The sequence below is a fragment of the Salvia miltiorrhiza genome, chromosome 7, assembly GCF_028751815.1.
Source record: "Salvia miltiorrhiza cultivar Shanhuang (shh) chromosome 7, IMPLAD_Smil_shh, whole genome shotgun sequence".
Lineage (NCBI taxonomy): Eukaryota > Viridiplantae > Streptophyta > Magnoliopsida > Lamiales > Lamiaceae > Salvia > Salvia miltiorrhiza.
The window spans coordinates 30886259-30909460 of record NC_080393.1 but is presented as its reverse complement, the minus strand read 5'-3'; the positions used below and the strand labels follow the sequence as shown (position 1 = coordinate 30909460).

Below are 23202 nucleotides of genomic sequence, written 5' to 3'. Positions count from 1 at the left end.
GTGACCCATTTGTGGAAACCCAATTCTAATCTATTACATTTAACAGAAAAGAATAAAACTGAAAGTTGGGCCCAAAACTGCTCCATTGGGCCAAGGGTTTGGCCCCCTAGGGTTTCTTTGAGAAAAGCGCCGCCTAGGGTTTGGGAACCCCAAGGCGGAGCCGCCGCATCAACCACGGCAGCAGCAGCACGCGGCTCAGTAGGCTCGGCAGCAGCAGCGCGACCCGACGAGCGCGCGGCGCACGTCATCTCCCAGCGCCGCCACGGCCTCCCTCCATATGACAGCCCGCTCCAACTGTTCTCCGTTTGATCCAATCGTCATTGTCTCCATCTCATTTTCCACAATTACAGATTACAACCGAAAAACAATTTGCAATTAAAATTCTAATATAACCTCGGATTTTCTCGTGGTGAAAAACGATTACAACGTCAAAACGACGTATCCACGAATCAACATACCACGAAGAACAACAACCAGCTTGACAGAGCTGACCCAAAGCCCCTTCCTCGAACACGCACTTCCACAGCAAATCGTCGACGGAGAAAATCAGCGAGACGACGATGACGGCGAGCTCTCGAATCGAGAAATGAGCGTTCGGATCGAGGAGAGAGACCAGGTAGCTCATGTTCTCTTCCTTCACGACGACGGCGGCGGACTTGTCGTCGTTTGAAAAGAGCTTAATCAGCGAATCGAGTGCCTTCCGCTTAAACTCGATCCCGCCGATCTAGAGCCTGGTGAAGAGATCCCTGATGAAGAAGGCGCGGTGGTAGAGGGTTTCGGCGCGGCGGAGGGTGGAGAGGAGGGCGGGGAGGAGGGGGTTGTCGGTCAAAACCCAGGTGGAGGCTTGGAGCAGTAGCTATGTTAAAATTAAAAAAAAAAATAGTTAACATTCGTTAAGTCGCCGTTAGGGCGGAGGGCCCAATTGTTAAAAATTAGGCACTTTGAGGGTTTAGTTGGCCCAACTTCGACTATAGGGAGGTAAACGTGATAAGGGCTACTATGTCAGGGGCTTATTTGATACTTAACCCTTGTTCTTATATTATAGTCTAAGGGGATTTTTCTGTATAGCCTCCCTATATATATATATATATATAATATGTATGTATATGTATATCTCATAAGAGATATTATTTTAGTAATTGCAGAGATATTACATTTCTGCAATTAATAATTGCCATCATATTGGTAAATTAAATCACCAATTTTTTTCTATGTCACCTCAGGATTTAAATCGAGATTCATTCCATTCGAGTTGCAAATAACTCTTCCTCTGGAAAATGTTAACACGTCGTGCTAAGTTATTAACCCTCTTATAGAATTTATTTTAACAAGGGCTCAAGTACTTAGACTTTTTTAAGTCCTCTACCTAAGAGCATAGCCTAATTCTTAATTAGTGCTAATAATAAATTAATTAGTACTAATACGTTACTAGTAAAATACGGGGTATTACAGATATGGGTTGTGTCAGGTGGTGTATAAGCTCGATGGTGACAGTGCTGATGGTTGTTGTTCTGTGTATAAGAAAAGCGACTGGCGGTGCTGCTGTCGTTGCAGCGACAACAACAGTGTGTGTTATTGTTGTTTGCTAATAATTATAGAGAAGAGAGGCATGCAATTGAAAAACTAAATAAATTAATTATCAAATTCTTATAATATAAAAAGAAAATATATTATCACAGATATATTATCTGAATATTGTATGCAGCCTACAAGCTTGTTTGAATATTTCCTCAAAATCAAACTAATTAATCTCACTACAATTAACTTGGCAAGTTTTAATGTTATTACCAAGATTAGAAAAGCACCTATAATTGTTGAGTGAAATTCGCAACGTATCTTAAAATGGTAAGCAAATTTTCATAAACAACACAACTTACCAAAATCAACCATGATTCTATAAAATATTACTAATTTTCCTATTTTTGAAAACAATATTACACCTATATATATGGGTTCAAACATAATCATTGTACTATCACACATAACTTTCTTTTAAAAAAAAAAGTACCTCCTCACGGAACATAAAAATTATAATAATAAACATTACAATCTCTCTTATTAGAGAAGAATGGCTTCAACTAAGGTCGTTTTCTTTGCAAGCATCATGTTGATGATGTTAGGTTTGTATCTCCCATTGTTAAATTTATTTATAATTTCAAATAAGTTGCAAATGAAATATGAAGTTCATTTGTTAAATTTCTCAAAATAATATCTCTCAAAATTGGCTCAATAGGTTCATCATTGTTGTGTGATGCGGCTTCACGATTGGGGGATAGTTTCGGGCTTTCACAAATTGGAACTAGATGCAGCAACGACGCGGATTGCAATGATGCAATATTGAGAAATGATTGTCCAGTAAAAGTTTGCAACAACGGTTTCTGTTGGTGCAAAATCCCTCCAAAATCATCTGTCCATGACGAAGTAATAGTTTGAGTGACGAATAATTTGCAACTCGAGCAAATATGCACTATTGAATTGTATTCATCGAATAAATTAATACTTGAAAATTGATTATTGGTATGTATGAGGTGAGCAAATGAAATTCACAAGGAAGTCATTTACATAAAATTATCTTGATTGACAAATTTGGTTTTTACCAAATGAAATCAATTGACAGAAATGGTTTAGGATTAAATTAATGGTAACCCTAGCCGTACACACTCCAATAAATTATCTCGATTATCTTGTTTATAAAAAAGATTAGATGTCAAATGTACTCGATTAATAATGACAGTCATATCCCAAGGGAAATTTTCCATATTAGATTCATAAATGACGTTTCTTTTTCAATATTGAATGTCACATGTCATCTCTGACTATCAAATATTCTCTTTGTCCCCCCATAAATATTGTCACAGCCCGACCTAAGCTAAGTAAAATTAAGCCGAGGAAAAGTGTGACTGAAAAAAGAGTAAGAAAATGAAAAAGAAAATATGTATCAATAATTATCATTAGCTAGCCTGCTTAAACAATAATCTACCATAATATCTGGTAATCATAAACAATCACTTCTAAAAGCTCACGAGTAGACAACTTACAATAACACAACGACAAGTTGTCTAAGTATCAAGTGGCATGATTCTCTAAGCCATTAGTTTAAAATCTTTGCAACACATCAATACAGTAAAATGCACTAAGCGTTGCAGCGGAATAACTTAAGTAGAATGCATGTGTGAAGACATGAAATCCTAAGCCTAAGTTATTACATATACATCAAAGGCTTTGCTCTGCTCACTAGAATTTATTTTAACAAGGGCTCAAGTACTTAGGCTTTTTTAAGTCCTCTACCTAAGAGCATAGCCTAATTCTTAATTAGTGCTAATAATAAATTAATTATTACTAATACTTTACTAGTAAAATATGGGGTATTACAGATGTGGGTTGTGTCAGGTGGTGTATAAGCTCGATGGTGACAGTGCTGATTGTTGTTGTTCTGTGTATAAGAAAAGCGACTGGCAGTGTTGCTGTCGTTGCAGCGACAACAACAGTGTGTGTTATTGTTGTTTGCCAAAAATTATAGAGAAGAGAGGCATGCAATTGAAAAAATAAATAAATTAATTATCAAATTCTTATAATATAAAAAGAAAATATATTATCACAGATATATTATCTGAATATTGTATGCATCTTACAAGCTTGTTTGAATATTTCCTCAAAATCAAACTAATTAATCTCACTACAATTAACTTGGCAAGTTTTAATGTTATTACCAAGATTATAAAAGCACCTATAATTGTTGAGTGAAATTCGCAACGTATCTTAAAATGGTAAGCAAATTTTCAAACACGACACAACTTACCAAAATCAACCATGATTCTATAAAATATTACTAATTTTCCTATTTTTGAAAACAATATTACACCTATATATATGGGTTCAAACATAATCATTGTACTATCACACATAACTTTCTTTTTTTAAAAAAAAAACGAGTACCTCCTCACGGAACATAAAAGTTATAATAATAAACATTACAATCTCTCTTATTAGAGAAGAATGGCTTCAACTAAGGTCGTTTTCTTTGCAAGCATCATGTTGATGATGTTAGGTTTGTATCTCCCATTCTTAAATTTATTTATAATTTCAAATAAGTTGCAAATGAAATATGAAGTTCATTTGTTAAATTTCTCAAAATAATATCTCTCAAAATTGGCTCAATAGGTTCATCATTGTTGTGTGATGCGGCTTCACGATTGGGGGATAGTTTCGGGCTTTCACAAATTGGAACTAGATGCAGCAACGACGCGGATTGCAATGATGCAATATTGAGAAATGATTGTCCAGTAAAAGTTTGCAACAACGGTTTATGTTGGTGCAAAATCCCTCCAAAATCATCTGTCCATGACGAAGTAATAGTTTGAGTGATGAATAATTTGCAACTTGAGCAAATATGCACTATTGAATTGTATTCATCGAATAAATTAATACTTGAAAATTGATTATTGGCATGTATGAGGTGAGCAAATGAAATTCACAAGGAAATCATTTACATAAAATTATCTTGATTAACAAACATGGTTTTTACCAAATGAAATCAATTGACAGAAATGGTTTAGGATTAAATTAATGGTAACCCTAGCCGTACACACTCCAATAAATTATCTACGTTATCTTGTTTATAAAAAAAAGATTAGGAGTCAAATGTACTCGATTAATAATGACAATCATATCCCAAGGGAAATTTTCCACATTAGATTCATAAATGACGTTTCTTTTTTAATATGGAATGTCACATGTCATCTCTGACTATCAACTATTCTCTTTGTCCCCCCATAAATATTGTCACAGCCCGACCTAAGCTAAGTAAAGTTAAGCCGAGGAAAAGTGTGACTGGAAAAAGAGTAAGAAAATGAAAAAGAAAATAGGTATAAATAATTATCATTAGCTAACCTGCTTAAACAATAATCTACCATAATATCTAGTAATCATAAACAATCACTTCTAAAAGCTCACGAGTAGACAACTTACAATAACACAACGACAAGTTGTCTAAGTATCAAGTGGCATGATTCTCTAAGCCATTAGTTTAAAATCTTTGCAATACATCAATAAAGTAAAATGCACTAAGCGTTGAGCCTAATTTATTTCATATACATCAAAGGCTTTGCTCTGCTCGCTTCCATCTGCATCACAGCTTAACCTACATATTTAGAAAACATATGCAGGGCTAAGTACCAAAAAACACTTAATGGGTATATGCCAAAATTACATACATAGAAAGACTGTAAATTATCATGTTTTTTATTATGACGTACAGAAGTTTTAGTGAAAAGTCTGTACCTACTAGTCATTTTACTTTAAATTGAATTAATGCTCCGTTTGCCCGACGATCGTTTCTTGGATTATTATTAATTTATCATACAACGTTTAATCTTAACATGCTCCTATGAATTTAACAGCTGCACGTTGGTGTTAGGAATACTTACTTGAGAATCGGATGCAGAGGTCGTTGATGATCGAATCGAAAGACTCCAGTTCTGATCTTCTGAACTGTATCCCGCTCAGCTTTCACCGTTGGATGGACAACGAGCTATGAAAGTCCCAAGCCAGAAACCTCCTACACGTTTCCTGCGCCTCCTACAGCTCTCAAAACCCTAATCTTATCAGTGTGTCTTTCCTGAGAGTTGACAGCTGTATTTAAATAAAATTAAATACGTGTGGGCACAGAATTAGTGTAGGGGGCGATTTCTAGCTCTTCTAGGGCTAGGAGACTTTGGGCCAGTCCAGGGACCAGATACAAGGAATAAAGATGGGCCTCAAATAAATTAATTATCCATGGTCAGCCCAGACCATAATTAATTTATAAATATCAGTTCATTCCACTAGAGAACCAATATTGAGTTACCCCTTTATTGCCGGTGTTGAGTCGGGGCTTGTATTTAGACTTATTAAATCCCCGTATTTAAAATATCCGACATCCATTAATTAATTAGAGCTCTGACAGCTTAAATTAATTAATCTCTTTGTAATCCTTAAGCAGTACCACTCAAAACTTATTATTGCGCCTGAACTTAATCAACCTGCAGGGTTTAGCGCAATAAACATTATTGAGCTCCTTAAATGGATGTCATTATCCTATACCGGATACGAGTACTAATACAGATAATCAAATATCATATATTAACCGCTATCACCCAAGATACAGAGTACTCAAGTTACTATATAACTCTCACTCATAGTAAATCAAAGTGATAAACGAATCAACATATATATCTGAAATCTTATTAGTATTAAGATCTTATAAGTTACCGAGATCTTTGATTCTTCACTTAAGTCAGATAGAAGAATGTATCTCACTGTGGTCCTATCAATACGTAATGACGTACCAGTATAGATAAGTAGTCAAGACAAACTACTTCCATCGATACTGCAGCCTAAACCAATAACATGTCCTAGAGTTATTTCGGCTGTGATTATTTTATATCTCTTAAGGTTATAACAATTATATGGTCTTCTGTGATCTACAACACACCATATAATCTACTTATATAGAGATAAAGAACATATATATGCAATCATGAACACAATCAGATAGGGGATTAAAACAGTGAACATAGGAAACATTGTATACAAGCATAAAAGGTTCTTGCTTTCAGTATACAAATCCAACAATCTCCCACTTATACTAAAGTAAACTTTTAGTATACAATGTGTCTAAATACTAGCTATTACAGCAAACACTTCACTTCTTCTCCCACTTATACTGAAAGTTTTCTCTAAGTGGGTGGCATCAACCGCAATCCCATCCCTCGAGCATGCTTCTCGTAGGCCTTTTGCGGCAAGCTCTTCGTGAAAGGGTCAGCTAAGTTATCACAATAAATTATGATACTCTTAGGCAAATTAGGCACCACTCTAAGATCCAAGAGGTAGTTTCGGAACCATACAACCTCTTTAGCAACTTCAGAAGCAGCTACATACTCGGCTTCCATGGTGGAGTTTGCAATGCACTTCTGCTTTGCACTCCGCCATGATACGGCTCCACCTCCCAAGGTAAAAAGATATCCAGAGGTAGATCTCTTCTCATCCCGGTCAGCCTGGAAATCCGAATCAGTATAACCCAAAGGAGTTAGACTGTCTGATTGGTAAACTAGCCTATAATCTCGAGTCCTTTTCAGGTACTTGAGAATATGCTTTACCGTAGTCCAGTTTCCTGGTCCAGGGTTTGACTGATATCTTGCAACCATGCCAACGACATAGCAAATATCAGGTCTCGTGCAAAGCATTGCATACATGAGGCTACCTACGGCGGAAGCATATGGTACCTTCCTCATTTCCTCAATCTCACTAGGTGTCTTAGGACACATGTCCTTAGACAGAGGAATGCCATGTCTGAAAGGTAGCAAGCCTTTCTTGGTAGTTTGCATGCTAAAACGAGCAATCACAGTATCAATGTAGGACGCTTGAGACAAGCTCAACATCCTTTTCTAGCGATCACGAACAACCTTGATCCCCAGGATGTACGCTGCATCTCCTAAGTCCTTCATTTGAAACTGTTCGGATAACCACTTCTTTATGTCTGATAATAGCTCAACATTGTTGCCAATGAGGAGGATATCATCTACATAAAGTGCAAGGAAAACCACATCGCCATTGGCATCTAAACGGTACACGCAACTTTTGTTTTCACAACAAGTAAATCCATAGGATTTAATGACCTCGTCAAAACGCTTGTTCCATAACCTCGATGCTTGCTTAAGTCCATAAATGGACTTCTTCAGCTTCCATACAAGATGCTCTTCGCCCTTTTTCACAAACCCTTCGGGTTGCTGCATATAGATGTCCCTTCCTTCTTCAAGGAAACCGTTTAGAAAAGCGGTTTTGACATCCATTTGCCAAACCTCAAGGTTCATGTGGGCTGCTATGGCAAGGAGTATTCGGATAGATTTAAGCATGGCAACCGGCGAAAAGGTTTCATCATAATCTATACCCTGTTCCTGGGTATATTATTTTGCCACCAGTCTAGCTTTAAAAGCTGCGACTTCGCCATCCGAATCTCGCTTTCTCTTGTATACCCACCTACTACCTATAGCTAAGAAGTCATCCGGTAGTTCAGTTTTCTCGTATATATCCATAGCAGTCATGGATTCTATTTCAGAAACCATGGCGTCGTACCAAGAATCTGCATCTAGATCTTTCATCGCTTATCTAAAGTTATCAGGGTCGATATCCTTTTGTTCATCAACAGGAAGAAGATCCAAAGATTCTCCCAAAAACATAAATCGATCGGGTTGAACTACAACCCTCCCACTACGACGAAGCGGTGGTGGTACAGCTGTGACAATGGTTTGTGCAGTATCCTGCGGTGCATTCACTTGCACACTTGGCTGGGGTGATGGAATCGCCTGTCCATTGCCTTCGATTTCTTGAAGGACAATCTCGGACTTAGACTTGTGTTTATCTATATAATCATGTTCCAAGTATCGTGCGTTGGTGCTAACAACCACTTTCTGATCCTTAGGATTATAGAAATAACCACCTTTCGTTTCTTTTGGATATCCTACAAACAGCATTACTTCGCATCTAGGATCTAATTTCTTTGCCTCTTTGTCAAGCACGTATGCAGGACAACCCCATATCCTCACATGACTCAGGCTAGATTTTCGCCCTAACCATAGTTCAATGGGAGTCTTAGGCACAGATTTGGACGGTACTAGATTCAGCATGTAAGCCGCTGTTTCCAAGGCATATCCCCAAAACGAAATAGGCAACGATGCATAACTCATCATCGATCGTACCATTTCCAAAAGAGTTCTATTTCTTCTCTCCGCTACACCGTTCTGTTGGGGAGTACCCGGTGCAGTCAATTGGGATGTAATCCCAGAATCTGACAAGTATTGCAAGAATTCGTTTCCGAGGTATTCGCCACCGCGATCAGACCGCAATGACTTGATAGATTTACCCAATCTCTTCTCCACTTCCGCCTTGAATTCTTTGAATTTCTCAAAGCATTCAGATTTGCGTTGAAGTAGGTAAATGTACCCATATCTTGAGTAATCGTCAATGAAAGTGACGAAATACTCATACACTCCACGAGCTTTTGTCGACATCGGTCCACACAAGTCAGAGTGAATCAATTCTAACACATGCGAGGCCCTATTCCCTTTAGCCTTAAAAGGCCTTGCCGACATCTTTCCTTCTATACAGGATTCGTAGGTTCTAAATGGAACAGCTTGAAAGTCTTTCAAGATTCCATTTGAAACGAGCCTTTGGATCCTATTTAGATTTATGTGGCCTAACCTTAGGTGCCACGCATGCGTATATTGTTCATGAGAATAATATTTCCTCTTATTTGGATTAGGACAGATTTGTGATGTAGATGCAACATAGACAGAATTTTTAATTGAACATGTAATAGTATAGAGAGAGTTATTCAAAATTCCAGAACAAATAGTCATGTTATTTTTCATGATAGAGACACCTCTATCAAAAGTAACAGAATATTCATCCAAAAACAATTTTGAAACAGAAATTATGTTCCGCCGAAACTCCGGCACATATAAAATATCTCTCAAAACTAAAATGTCATCACCAAAACATAAAGATAAATCTCCAACAGCAACAGCTGCGACCTTCGACGCATTGCCCATGGAGATGGTGATCTCGTCACTTTCCAGCTGCCTTGTTGGCTTGAAGCCCTGCAAGGTATAACAAACATGATCAGTTGCCCCCGTATCCACTACCCATGAATGAGTAGAAAATGAAGCTAAACATGTCTCAGTTACTAGAACTTGTGACGTACCTTGTCCCTTTGCCTTGAGCATCGGACAATCTTTCTTCCAATGCCCAGTCTTGCCACACTTGAAGCACTTTCCTTTTGCCATCGGCTTCTTCACGCCGCCGGTAGGGCCGTCCACTTTGGCTTTGCCACTCCCACTAGCTTCATTGTCATTCTTGCCCTTTGGACCTTTCCACTTCTTCTTCCCGCCTTTCGATGAAGAAGCAGATCCCTTGGCAACGACAAGAACCTCTTTCCTACTGCCCATGACTCCCTCCGCCGTAACTAGAGCATTCAACAACTCATTAAGAGTGTAGTTGGCCTTGCTCATAACGACATTGAGATGGAAGTTCTCATAGGATTTGGGGAGAGTGTTGACGATGATATCGACTTTGGCTTCGCCTTCGATACCCCCTCCTAGCAGATCAAGCCTGTCAAACAAATTTATCATATGCATGACATGATCGTGCACAGAACTGCCCTCGCTCATCTTACATGCTAAGATTTCTCTCATTATGTTAAAGCGAGCAGATCTCTCGGACTCCCCATAAACCTCAGAGTGATTCAACATGATGCCAGCCGCGTCAGTCATGACCTGATGCTGGAGTTGCAAAGTTTACGATATATTCATCATAATATAGCACTTAGCCATATTATTCGACTTGTGCCACCTTTTATGCGCCTCACGTTCCGCATCAGTCGACTCATCAGTTAGGGCCGCGGGACGTGGAGTGGTAAGCACAAAACTGTGCTCATCAGCGTCAAGAATATACATTATGTGGCGTTTCCATTCGGTATAGTTAGGACCGGTGAGAGGATTGTTTGCAAGAATAGAGATGATTGGAGGCATAGACATATCTGAATGTAAACAAAATAAACATGTAAGAACATGAAGCAAATAATTCGTAACAATAATATTGTAACCTTTTGACAAAAAACAATATTAATGAAACCTCCAACTGCCCAAGAATTTCACGAGTAAGCCACGTTAGGGTGGTCGTTTACACATGAATTTCTCAACCAGACTATTTACCTAGTCGTTTAATTTCCATCCATGTCAACTTGACCTTTTGACAAAAGAAATTAATAGTTGGACCTTAACTAGACCATATCATATTCAAGAAGGGACTCCGTTGGGGAGTTGTACATTGTACTTGAAATGATATCTAAGCAGCGACCACAATTTAACCTTGAGTATTAAATTCTTGAAATTGGCATACTCACTAGGACCATATCGCTTTCAATTTAACCTCTTGGTTATCTTATTTAAAATCCATCCTCTAAAGTACTTATGAAAACCATACGAGTAAGCCACATTAGGGTGGTTGTTTACCGCATAACTCCCACTACTTAAATGGATTTAAATATTTTTAATAGAAATCTCAACTTAACAAACTTGTGAAATTAAATATGAAGTAAGCTACGTTAGGGTGGTCGTTTACCCATATTCTCAATCACTTTGTCTTGAGACCGCATGTGGAGTGGAGGTCTAAAATAATTTTTAAGTATCATAAAAATTATTAAAACAACTTAGTCTTTTTAATTATCAAAAGGTTTGTTCATGCTCAAGCACATAATCCTAAACATGCTCTTCTAGAACGCAACATGTAAAAACATGCTCGCAGAATTCTAAAACATGCTTAAGAAAACGATAAACCTACTATCATGCTTGTCTAAGCGCAGTTAACAAAAACATATTAACAATCAAAGACAAAGAAAAGTAGGTAAAGAGCATAAGGGATTAACAACACGGCATGCAAAGAACAGAATTAAAGAAATTAAATTCTTCGTGCCCCATTCGTGGAATCCCAACTTCTAATCTATTAAAATAAAAACAGAAAAGAAAACCCAAAAACATAAACTTGGCCCGAACACTTTAGGCCCGTCTTTGGAATTAGGGTTTGGGCCCCCTAGGGTTTGAGATACGCAGCCTTGAACAGCCGCCCCCGGCGCATGCAGCAGCCCGGCGCTGCCAGCCTGCCTGGCTCGGCCTCCTCGGCGTGCAGCTCCTCAGCGGCGTCCAGCAGCAGCAATAGTGGGCAGCAGCAGCAGCAGCGGAGCCGATCCAGCGCGCGGCAGCAGCGGCAGCGCGTCGCCCGCCGGGCGCGCAGCGCGCAGGCGCGGCCCCGGGCGCGCACCGCCCCTGCCGGCTGCTTCCTTGCCTGCTCGCCCAGCCCACAGCCTGCAGCAGCCCCTCGCACATGGCGTGTGATCACTATTTTATTAGCAATAAAAATACCGCAACTAACACGGTGTAATCGTATTATAAACAGCAATCGGATATCGTATCCACAGGAACTGTAAGACGAAATCACTCTATCTATCTCCTACACAGACTCTCACAATATGCAAGTAAAACGATTATGAAGGTGAATATTGAACTAAGATTAACTAATTAAAACTAAAGAGCATGAAAACTATGATAATTAACTCAAATATATGTAAAACTCTGACCCTAGGGATGTACTTTTACTAATCAAATACATGTATTCAACCTATTGATTCAATTACCAATTTTAATCCAACCCTGATGAAAGATCACTATATTATTCACAAGCGTCTCTAACGACCACCTATGAACGTAGATTAATTAATCCCTTTTCGCATTCAAGACTCCAAGGAATAAATTAACTCCAAATAGCACATAAAGAATAGCTTCCTATAGCTTCACCTATCGCATTCAAGACTCAAGGCTAACACTATATCATGCATTCCTGAATCGGCTGAACAATTATCGCATTCAAGACTCAAATTGAACAGCTAAACATGTAAATCATTGATCAGATAATTCACAAGAGAACAGGCACCAGGAATCATGATCACAAGTTGGAAGGCAAATTGATATCAATAAATCAAAAATACATAATCAATCAGCTATGTACAAACCCTAGGTTCAGATTAAAAGACTAGCCAGACATAATAAAATCAAACATAAACATAATTAAATTGAAAGCAATTGTAAAAACAAATTGTATAAAACCGAATTAAAACGATTGTAGCGGCTTGAATCTTCAATCTTGATCCAAGCCTTGAAAACTGGAAAGCTCAAAAGTTCTAAAGCTATAAAACTGAAATATAAATGTTAAGAACTGAAAAACTAAAGCTGGGAACCCTAGATAGGTCTAAAGAGGACCTATTTATAGTCTTAGGGTGAAAAACCAAGTTCTAAACCGAAAATAACTTGAAAAATCGTAAAAACGCGGAAGGAAATAAAACACGCCACCAATTCGGCGACCCGTTCGGCGGTCGCCGAATTGATCGCCGAAATATGGCCATTTAACACACGAAAACGGCGACCGCCGTTTTTCTCTCCGAAGGCCAAAATCCATCCAGGGAAATCGGCGACCTGGCCGGCGATCGCCGTCTTGGTCGCCGAATTCACCCTTTAAAGCTCCAAAAATCGGCGGTCAACGCCCTTTGACCGCCGAATTGCTCCTTTTTCGTCCCGACTCCAGAATCTTCGTCTTTTCTCGATTTTTGGGCTCGATTCTCTCAAAACTCTTCTCTTCAACATGTTCCTTACACTCCATGCTCCAATATCACTCAATTCTGCATCCAAACAGTCAAAACTACACCCAACCGTGAAATCTCGAAATAATAGTCAATAAACTCTAAACGATAATCAAACGGGTGTAAAATCGACTTAAACTACAGAATATAAACCATAAAAACCATGCAAAATGAGTGTTTATCAACTCCCCCAAACTTAAGATGTTGCTCGTCCTCGAACAACGAGAAGAACAAAATAATAAACATGAATGGGTAAGATGATTGGATCATCGATGCCTCAGAAAAATAAAACCTTTCGAATTCCCTCAAATTCTCAACACATGAACACAATAATCACCAACAAGCATAATCAATGGCAAATTCAACCTCGACATTCCAACAATTGACTCTCAAGATAAAAGTGTTTCGCTCAACTCTCAATTGATGGAAAAAGGACGTGTATCACTCATCGAAACTCATGAAATGCAGATTACTTACCATATGCTTGCCAATTGTCTCAAAATCTCCATCGCTAAAAGTGTGTCAAGGGTAAGATCAAATAGGTCTTAAATTTGGGTTCTAATGTAGGGACATTGGATTAGGTAGGGAAATTTGGCTAAGTGACTCAAATTAAATTCCTCTCACCAACCTTATGACTTTACCATTCAAGCATGGAATAAATTCCATCTTCCACCTAACAACTCTCCATAATCATCACAAACCAAGGGATATAATCATCATAAATCAAACTAGACATTCTTTTATGCTCTCGTTTTTCTCATAACAACAAAGTTGACTATCCATGAATTTTTCAATTATCACTCGACTTTCTCAATCAACTTTCATCAAAATTTCTTTCTTTTTCTCTTTTTTTTTTCTTTTTCTAGAGCTTATAAGAATGACTAGAATCATGTTTCACCCTTATTTCAATCAACCCACAGTCAATATCATACGACGATCCCCATATACTCCATCACCCCCTATCATCCGGTTAATGAATCAAAGCTTAAAAAGGCTCAAACACGGTTAACAAGGGAATAATATTTTCAGGACAATGTTTGGGATATAACGTGGATCACGAAAAATGGCCTAAGATCATCTCAAACTCTTGAACACAACAAGCAACCTCGACCAAGACTCATGGCAAGTTCTAGAAGCGCACTACATGCATGACAACACTCAAAAACAAAGAACAAACTGCAAATATGGGCAGTTAAGGCTCAATTACTCACTAGCTTGTTCAACGTCAAAAGTCAAGGCAAAATCTACTCATCAATCACACACATCGGTTCAAATCATGTCAACATATCAAGAAAAATTGAGAATTACCTTCTTTTTTTCGCAGAAATCGTCACAGGCACCTTACCAATCAACTAAATAGAGCAACAACCATTCAAATAGCATAGAAACTATGGAGTAAGTCTGAGAGATTATATCAATTTAATTACAGGCCCACGAATTAAAAGACTAAGAAACAAATCTCCTCAAAAACATAAAAAAGATCAAAGATATTTTAGGCTAAAAATGCAAACCATAACTAATCTCCATCCCCCTCCCCCAAACTTATTAATGAGCGTATGCTCGAAAATAAGTTTGGAGGGAAAAATAGATAAAAGTTATGGTTAGCATACTTACACATCACTCAAGATGGCGGTCCTCCTTGTCGCCTCTGGAACTCCTGAAACTGTCGTAGGAGTTCCTCTTGCATTGCCATCTGCCTAGCGTATTCTTGCTGCTGTCTCACCATCTCAGCCCGCTGCCACTCCTCAAAGGTCGCCTGCCGGTTGAACTCCTCCCGGGCGTATGTCTCAAAAGCGCCATAATGAGCAAATTGCTCGCGCTGATATGCATCCATCGCTTGCTGCTGCAGGCGAACCGCTGTGACGTCAGTGCGCATCACCGTGAGCTGCGCCTCCTGTTGCTCGATGAAGGTCTGCAACCGCTGCATCCGATCGGTGAGGTCAGTCACATCAAAATGGGCTCCCGGTCCCCATTGTTCTCCTGCTGCTTCTACCGCGGGCTCCTCCTGCTCCTCTTCCTCCTCATGCACCTGCTCCTGCTGAAAGACCTGCTCATCAACCCGCTGTCCTGCAATAACCCTCAAATGGGCGTCAGTGTTCATGAGCCAGTTCTGTGTCTCGAAGCGTCCGCCCACTCGGGTGAGAGGCGGGTTCGGCAGGGGGAAGTGGTCTCCATCACTTTGCACCAGCTTGAATGGGGGCTGGGCGCTCGTCAAGAATCGCATGTGGACCATTCGACGACCGTTGAGTAGCGTATCACCTGCCAACGCATCCCATTGAGCAACGACGGGACAAATACGGCGGGCAAGTGGTGTGAGCATCCCTCCAATTGTAATCACTCCTCTGGTCGCGCTGGATGCCTTAAACAACTGCTTGAGGAGGATGTAAGTCAAATCCATTAGGTGCGTGTGAGCATCCCCCACATGATGAACAGCTCCTGCCTCGTCACATGAGTGTTGTCCTTCCTTGCCAACACCGTATAAGCTAAGATGCGGTGTACCATTCTGAGGACAGGATTTCTTATGTCCGCCGCATTCGACGTCCCCGACACAAATGACCCAGCGCTCGGTAGGGCTATTTCTCTCCAGAATGCTCCATCATTGAACTCGGTACCAATAGAGTGCACGGTGTAGCCCCCTACCCTGCAATTGAGTGTCGTGGTGATCTCGGTCACCACGATATCTCCCTCCCAAATATTGTTGAGCTGGAAAGAGATGGTTCTCGGTCTGTTTTCCTTGAAGACCGACTGATCCAACGAGCTCAGAATCTCCAGTGTTGCTCGTTCATAGGTGGGCCATCCACCGTTAAAGATGTGGACCCACCCCACATGGTAGAACAAGTCTTTCACGTCGTCATAAATGCCCATCTCCCGGAGAAGGTCATGATCGGCATACCGTGTGATTTCAATCCCCTTCTTAGCAAGCTTCTTAAACCGGACCCTATCATCGTCGGATATCAGGACTACCCCATGAAACTCGGGGTCCTCCCGTGTGTATTCTTCCGGTTGGCGGGAGCTTGAGGCACCGACGGTTCTACGCTTCTTTGGGGCCATGGTACCTGGATTAATTGCTAGTTAGAAACCATGTAAACATCCACAAGATTTCAAAACAAGCCAACTAGCACCCCCTTTCCATCTCTCTTGACAAAAATCAACTTCTTGTGTCTATCATAATCCCCCACATCATGCTAAGTCTTTCAAAAGATACAAAGCCTCATGAATATTATCAATGCCACAATCAACATCACATATAATCTTCAAATAAAGACCAATCAAAATCAAAGCAAAGACAATATCCCCTTGAGACTTAACAATTCTAAAACTAGCATGCTCTTGTGGATTCCATCACTCATCAACACCAACAATGATTTATCAATAAGTTCAAACACCAACACAAAGCAATTGATTCAAACTCCCTAAACAATTAAGCTCATAAAAAGTTCTAGCATAAACCCTAGCTTTACTAACCCATCAAAAATTCCAAAATCAAACCAAAGAAACGTAGTAATAGCATAGGAATGATACTAGATTTAGAGTTAGAAGCACATACCTTGAGGATTTAGGAGTGATTTTCGAAAATTCTAGTGTTCTTGAGCAAAAACCCCAAATTTGTGAATCTCCCGATTTGGTGGATGAAAACCCGAAGTAATCGGATGGAATGGAAGATAATGATGTGGGTTGTGGATGTATGGAAGGAATTGTGAAGATTCAAAGCCGTTTGGGAGTAATTGGATGAAGAATTTTCGACCAAAATGCTACTATGTGTGCTGAGTGTGTGTTTTGGGTGTAAGATAGGAAAAATAGGATGAAAATCGCGTCTTTAAACTAACCTGGGCAGTTCGGCGTTTTTGGGAAGGATTTCGGCGACCGCCGAATTTATGCATCATGTGTATTTTTGATCCAGGACTTTCGGCGACCTGGCCGACGATCGCCGTCTGGGTCGCCGAATTTAGAGCTGGGTCGCCGTTTTCGAGGTTAGGTCGCCGATTTGAGTTTTCGCCCCCTTTTTTTTTTAAACTGCAAAAACGAAACACACTAGGAAAAGCATAAAAACGAACATAAACTAACAAAAAGAAACTAAGTAAAAACGAGAAGAAAGAAACGACAAACGAAAACAAAGAAAAACAAGCAAAAACTAACAAAGCAAGTAAAATTGGGTTACCTCCCAACAAGTGCTAAAATTAACGTCTATAGCTTGACGATACCTCCAATCATGGATCAATGAAATTGACCACTTCCACGTCGTGGTCCAATTCAGCTTTGAAGTACGGTTTGAGGCGATGTCCATTAACAGTGAAAGTGGACCCATTCGATGCAAGCAACTCATAAGTCCCATTCCAATTGCTCTTGTGAACCACATATGGACCTCTCCATCTAGACTGCAGCTTGCCAGGAAAAAGTCGAAGCTTAGAATCATACAAGAGTACCTCATGTCCCGGCTTGAATTCCTTTGTGCGAAAGCTCAAATCATGAAACTTCTTCGCCCTTTCCTTGTAAATACGGGAACTCTCATACGCTTCATTCCTCCACTCATCCAACTCTGTCAACATATCTCGCCTTGTATGACCGGCCTCCTTGAACTCCAAATTGATTCTCCTCGTCGCCCAATATGCCTTGTGCTCTATCTCAACAGGTAAATGACAGGATTTTCCAAAAACAAGTTGATAAGGAGACATACCAATTGGAGTCTTGTAGGCGGTGCGATACGCCCAAAGAGCATCATCCAAGTGCTTGGCCCAATCTTTCTTGTTGGCGACACTCTTCTCCAAAATCTGCTTGATTTCTCGATTTGCCAACTCTGCCTGCCCATTAGCTTGAGAATGATATGGAGTCGTCACCTTGTGCTTTACTCCATACTTCGCCAAAACGCTTGCTAGCAGCTTGTTGTTGAAGTGCGAACCCCCATAACTAAGCAACGCTCTCGGTGCTCCGAATCGAGTCAAAATATTCTTTTGCAAGAATTTAATGACTACCTTTGAATCATTGGTGACAGTCGGGATCGCCTCCACCCATCTAGACACATACTCAACCGCAAGCAATATATAGGAAAAACCACATGAAGGAGGGAAAGGACCCATGAAGTCAATTCCCCAAACATCAAATAGCTCTACCTCAACAATGATGTTTTGCGGCATCTCATCCCGCTTGGTAATGTTGCCCATGCGTTGGCATCGATCATAAGACTTCACGAAAGCATGGCAGTCTGCAAAAATTGAAGGCCAATAAAATCCACTATGATTTACCTTCATGGCAGTGCGGTTGGCTGCAAAGTGACCTCCACTAGGTGAGCTATGGCACTCCTCAATGATCTTTGGCCATTCATGCTCCCTAACACATCGCCGAATAAAGCCATCGGCGCACCTCCGGTATAGGTAAGGATCCTCCCAATAATAAAACTTGACATCATGGAGGAACTTCTTCTTTTGATAGTGCGATAACCCCTCGGGAAGAGCTCCAATAACCAAGTAGTTGCTATAATCGGCATACCATGGATCCTTAAATAGCACCGCCCAAATCTGCTCATCGGGAAAAGACTCATTGATGGCCATGTTCGGATCATCCCCCTCAATCGGATTCTCCAATCGAGACAAGTGGTCAGCTACCACATTCTCACATCCCTTGCGATCTCGGATCTCCATATCAAACTCTTGCAGCAATAAGATCCAACGAATCAAGCGGGGCTTAGAGTCCTTCTTCGTGAACAAGTAGCGGATGGCGGCATGATCAGTGTAGACAATTGAATGAGTTCCAATCAAATAAGAACGGAACTTATCAAAGGCATACACTACAGCTAGCAGCTCCTTCTCCGTGGTAGTGTAGTTCATCTGCGCAGAATCCAAGGCTTTACTAGTGTAGTAAATTACCTTGAACAACTTATCTCTCTTTTGCCCCAACACAGCTCCCACGGCCCAATCGCTAGCATCGCACATCAACTCAAATGGGGCACTCCAATCCTGCGTGATCAAAACTGGCGTAGTGGTCAGTGCAGTTTTCAACTTCTCAAAGGAGACGAGGCACTCATCGGTGAAGACAAACTTCACATCCTTCTCTAGCAAAGCACAAAGTGGCTTGGACAGCTTGGAGAAGTCTTTGATGAATCGCCTATAAAATCCTGCATGCCCCAGAAAACTCCACACCGACTTCACAGACGTAGGAGGCGGCAACTTCTCTATAGCCACGATCTTAGCACGATCCACCTCCAAACCTTGGGCAGAAACCTTATGCCCCAAAACAATGCCTTCTCGAACCATGAAGTGGCATTTTTCCCAATTTAGCACTAGTGCCGTCTCCTCACAACGCTGCAACACTTGAGCAAGATTGTCCAAACAATTATCAAAGGAGGAACCAAAAACAGAAAAGTCATCCATGAATACCTCCATAATGTTTTCAATCAACCCATGGAAAATCGCCATCATGCAGCGTTGAAAAGTGGCAGGAGCATTGCAGAGACCAAAAGATATCCTCCTAAAAGCAAAAACGCCATAGGGACAAGTAAAAGCGGTCTTATGCTGATCCTCCGGGGCTATCATAATTTGATTGTAGCCCGAGTACCCATCCAAGAAACAATAGTACTCATATCCTGCCAAGAGGTCAAGCATCTGATCAATAAATGGCAAAGGAAAGTGATCCTTACGTGTGGATGCATTCAAAGCTCGATAGTCAATGCACACACGCCATCCTGTGACCAGCCTCGTAGCTATAAGCTCATCTCTCTCATCCTTAACCACAGTCATGCCTCCCTTCTTAGAGACAACTTGAGTTGGGCTCACCCACTCACTATTAGAGATGGCATATATGATTCCTGCATCTAACCACTTGAGCACCTCCTTTCTCACAACTTCTTGCATCGCCGGATTCAAACGTCGCTGCGGCTGCACCTTAGGTTTGTATTCCTGCTCCAATAAAATACGATGCATGCAAATAGATGGACTAATTCCTTTGATGTCAGAAATAGACCATCCTATAGCAGACTTGTATTTCCTCAAAACTAGCATCAACTTCTCCAACTCCAACGGAGATAAATAAGCAGATACAATAACAGGAAACGTTTCATTCTCACCCAAAAATTGGTACCTCAAGTGCTCAGGAAGTGGCTTCAGCTCAAGTTTGGGTACAGCTGCAGCTGCAGCTGGCGCAGGAAAATCAGCTCCCTTTTCCGTGGACTTGCTTCCCCCATCAACAGGTTTGTGAATATCCATGTAGGGCACAGGATCGATGGGATGGCTCTCAACGGCCTCCAGCTCTGCAATATAATCTAAAATCTCATCACACGCCTCATCAAGATCGGAATAAGGATATAAGGACTGTGTGATGCACTCCTCCAAAGGATCATCTACAGCTGCAGGAAAATCCACCATAGTATCAATTAGGTTGCAATCCTCAACTTGTGGCTCAGCTGGCTTCTTCATCGCATCATAGATAGACAACGTCATCTTCTCATCATTGACACGGAAAGTCAGATCTCCCTCCTGAACATCTATCAACGCACGGCCCGTAGCAAGAAACGGACGCCCCAAGATCAATGGAGTATTCTTGTCCTCCGGCATGTCCAATACTACAAAATCTGTAGGAAAGATAAACTACTCCACCTGCACTAGAACATCCTCCACAACTCCCTTGGGATAAGTAAGGGAACGATCTGCCATCTGCAAAGCAATAGATGTAGGCTTGATTTCTCCAATCTCCAACCGGTTGAAAATAGAGAGAGGCATCAAATTGATGCTTGCCCCTAAATCACACAGAACACGTGAGAAATTCTGCCCTCCAATCACACAAGCTATTGTAAAGCTGCCAGGATCCTTCTGCTTCAATGGTAGCTTTCTTTGTAGCACAACACTGCATTCCTTGGAAAGATTAATCGTTTCATATTTCCCCAACTTCTTCTTGTTGGAGACTGCATCCTTGAGGAACTTGGCATAGCCTGGCATATCTCTCAAAGCGTCAAGTAGATGAATATTGATGTGAAGCTTTGAGAATACCTCCATAAACTTGGCTAACTTCTCATCCATCTTTGGCTTTGCCAGGCGACGCGGGAAAGGCGCTACAGGCTTGTACTCTGGCCTGGGAAACGTAGGAGTAGGATTGGGCTCCTTCACAGCAGCAGAACTCGATGTCTTAGAAGTAGGCGGCGAATCGCAAACAATCGTCTCCAAATCATCCTCCTCAATGATCTCTACACCTTTTTCCTTTCCATCCTGCAGCTCTGGATGATTCTGATACTGGGTCCCGCTCCTTAGATGAATCACATTACACTGATTTTTAGGATTGATCTCAGTGTTGCTAGGAAACTTTCCTGGTGTGTGCTGCGCAGCTGCTTGGTTGGCAATTTGACCAACTTGAGTCTCCAAAATCTGCACTTGTTTGGATAGTGATGAAACATGATTTCCTATTTGACTCACTTGGTTCTCCATGTTGGTCTTCCACGCACCTACATTCGTTTCCAAACCACCTATCTTTCCCAACACCTGCTTCATCATGTCTTCCATCGAATCTTTCTTTTGCTCATTGATAACTCCTCCGCTAGACACAGAAAATCCAGGTGGAGGCTGCAAAGCATTGTTCGGATTGCCGTAAGAAAGGTTAGGATGTGGGCGTGCTCCTGGCTGGAATTGCTGAGGACCCTGCTGAAACTGTTGATTTCTGCCATACATTCCTGGCTGTCCTCGCTGGAAATTCCCATAATTTCTGCCATTCACAAAATTTACATCTTCCATGACTGACGGATCTATCACAGCTTGCTCAGGACGTCCAACATTCAACTCACCAAGTTTTGTAGTCAACTCTGCCAGCTGTGTAGCCATTGCTGTCTGCTGCGTAGCCATCGCTGCTTATTGAGTAACCATTGCTGCAATAGGATCAGAACTGGAAGCAGCTGCAACCTTCTTCAATTGTATTCGCTCAGATGGCCATTGGTAGCTTGTAGAAGCCATACTATCAATAATGTTCCATGCATCAGAACTGCTCTTCTGAAGTAGAGAGCCACCTGCAGCTGTATCCATGTCCATCCTTGTACGCTCCCCGCAGGCATTGTAGAACATTATCACTAGCGTGCCTTCATCAAATCCATGGCTTGGGCACTTTCTGAGCTTCTCCTGATACCGCTCCCAAGTCTCCGCTAGCTTTTCTCCATCGTACTGTTGAAACTGCACGATGTCCATCTTCAACTTCAATGTAAGACCAGGCGGATGGAACTTGCGTAGGAATGCATGAGCCAAGTCCTCCCACACGATATTATTTCCCAGCTGCAGCGTATGATACCACGACTTCGCCTTATCCCGCAGTGAAAAGGGAAAAAGACGAAGACATATAATGTCATCAGGGACACCATTCATCTTCACCGTGCTACACAGCTCCAGGAAATGCGCCAGGTGCGCATTAGGGTCTTCGATCGCCTGTCCACCATATTGGCTCTGTTGGACCATCGTGATCAAACCCGTTTTCAGCTCAAAGTTGTTGACGTTTACTCGTGGGGGCTCTTGGTACACACACTGTGGAATGCACGCTTCATTGATGGCTGGTTGTTTCTGAGCCTCTCTCGTCTCCTGTGCATCAAGCAGCTTCTTCAACTGCTCTTGCAGAGCTCGAATTTGGATTTGCTCTGGAGTAGCCATCGTTTCTGTCTCAGCTTGATCGTTCTGCTTCTTTAGATTGCGCAAGGTCTTGTTGATTTCAGGGTCTAACTCAAATAGAGGATTCCCGTGAGATCGTGTGTTCATATGCAACCTACAGAAACAGCAAAAAGATCAGAAAAGAAAAATAAAAAACAAAAAAAACTTGCAGTACTATAAAGTCCTATTGGAAAAATTAAAGCAAAATCTAAACAGTCCCCGGCAACGGCGCCAAAAAGTTGATCACTATTTTATTAGCAACAAAAATACCGCAACTAACACGGTGTAATCGTAGTATAAACAGCAATCGGATATCGTATCCACAGGAACTGTAAGACGAAATCACTCTATCTATCTCCTACACAGACTCTC

At 41.0% G+C, this 23202-nt stretch overlaps 1 protein-coding gene across 1 annotated transcript; it reads right to left on the bottom strand.

The window, feature by feature from the left end:
- Window positions 1-16405: 16405 nt before the first annotated feature.
- Window positions 16406-18806, bottom strand: LOC130994080 (uncharacterized). The gene is made up of 2 exons (XM_057919112.1): window positions 18196-18806; window positions 16406-16477 (listed from the first exon to the last, which is right to left on the bottom strand). Exons 1-2 carry the CDS (start codon window positions 18769-18771, stop codon window positions 16406-16408), a joined length of 648 nt encoding a protein of 215 aa, XP_057775095.1. The 5' UTR covers window positions 18772-18806.
- Between the last annotated feature and the right edge of the window lie 4396 nt (window positions 18807-23202).

Excerpts from the sequence above, each read along its gene's own strand:
- LOC130994080 (XM_057919112.1), bottom strand. The coding sequence starts at position 18,771 with ATGGCCATCAATGAGTCTTTTCCCGATGAGCAGATTTGGGCGGTGCTA. Across the intron at positions 16,478-18,195 it reads CTGTCACCAATGATTCAAAG|ATTATATGTGATGTTGATTG; the intron begins GTAGTCATTAAA and ends CTTTATTTGAAG.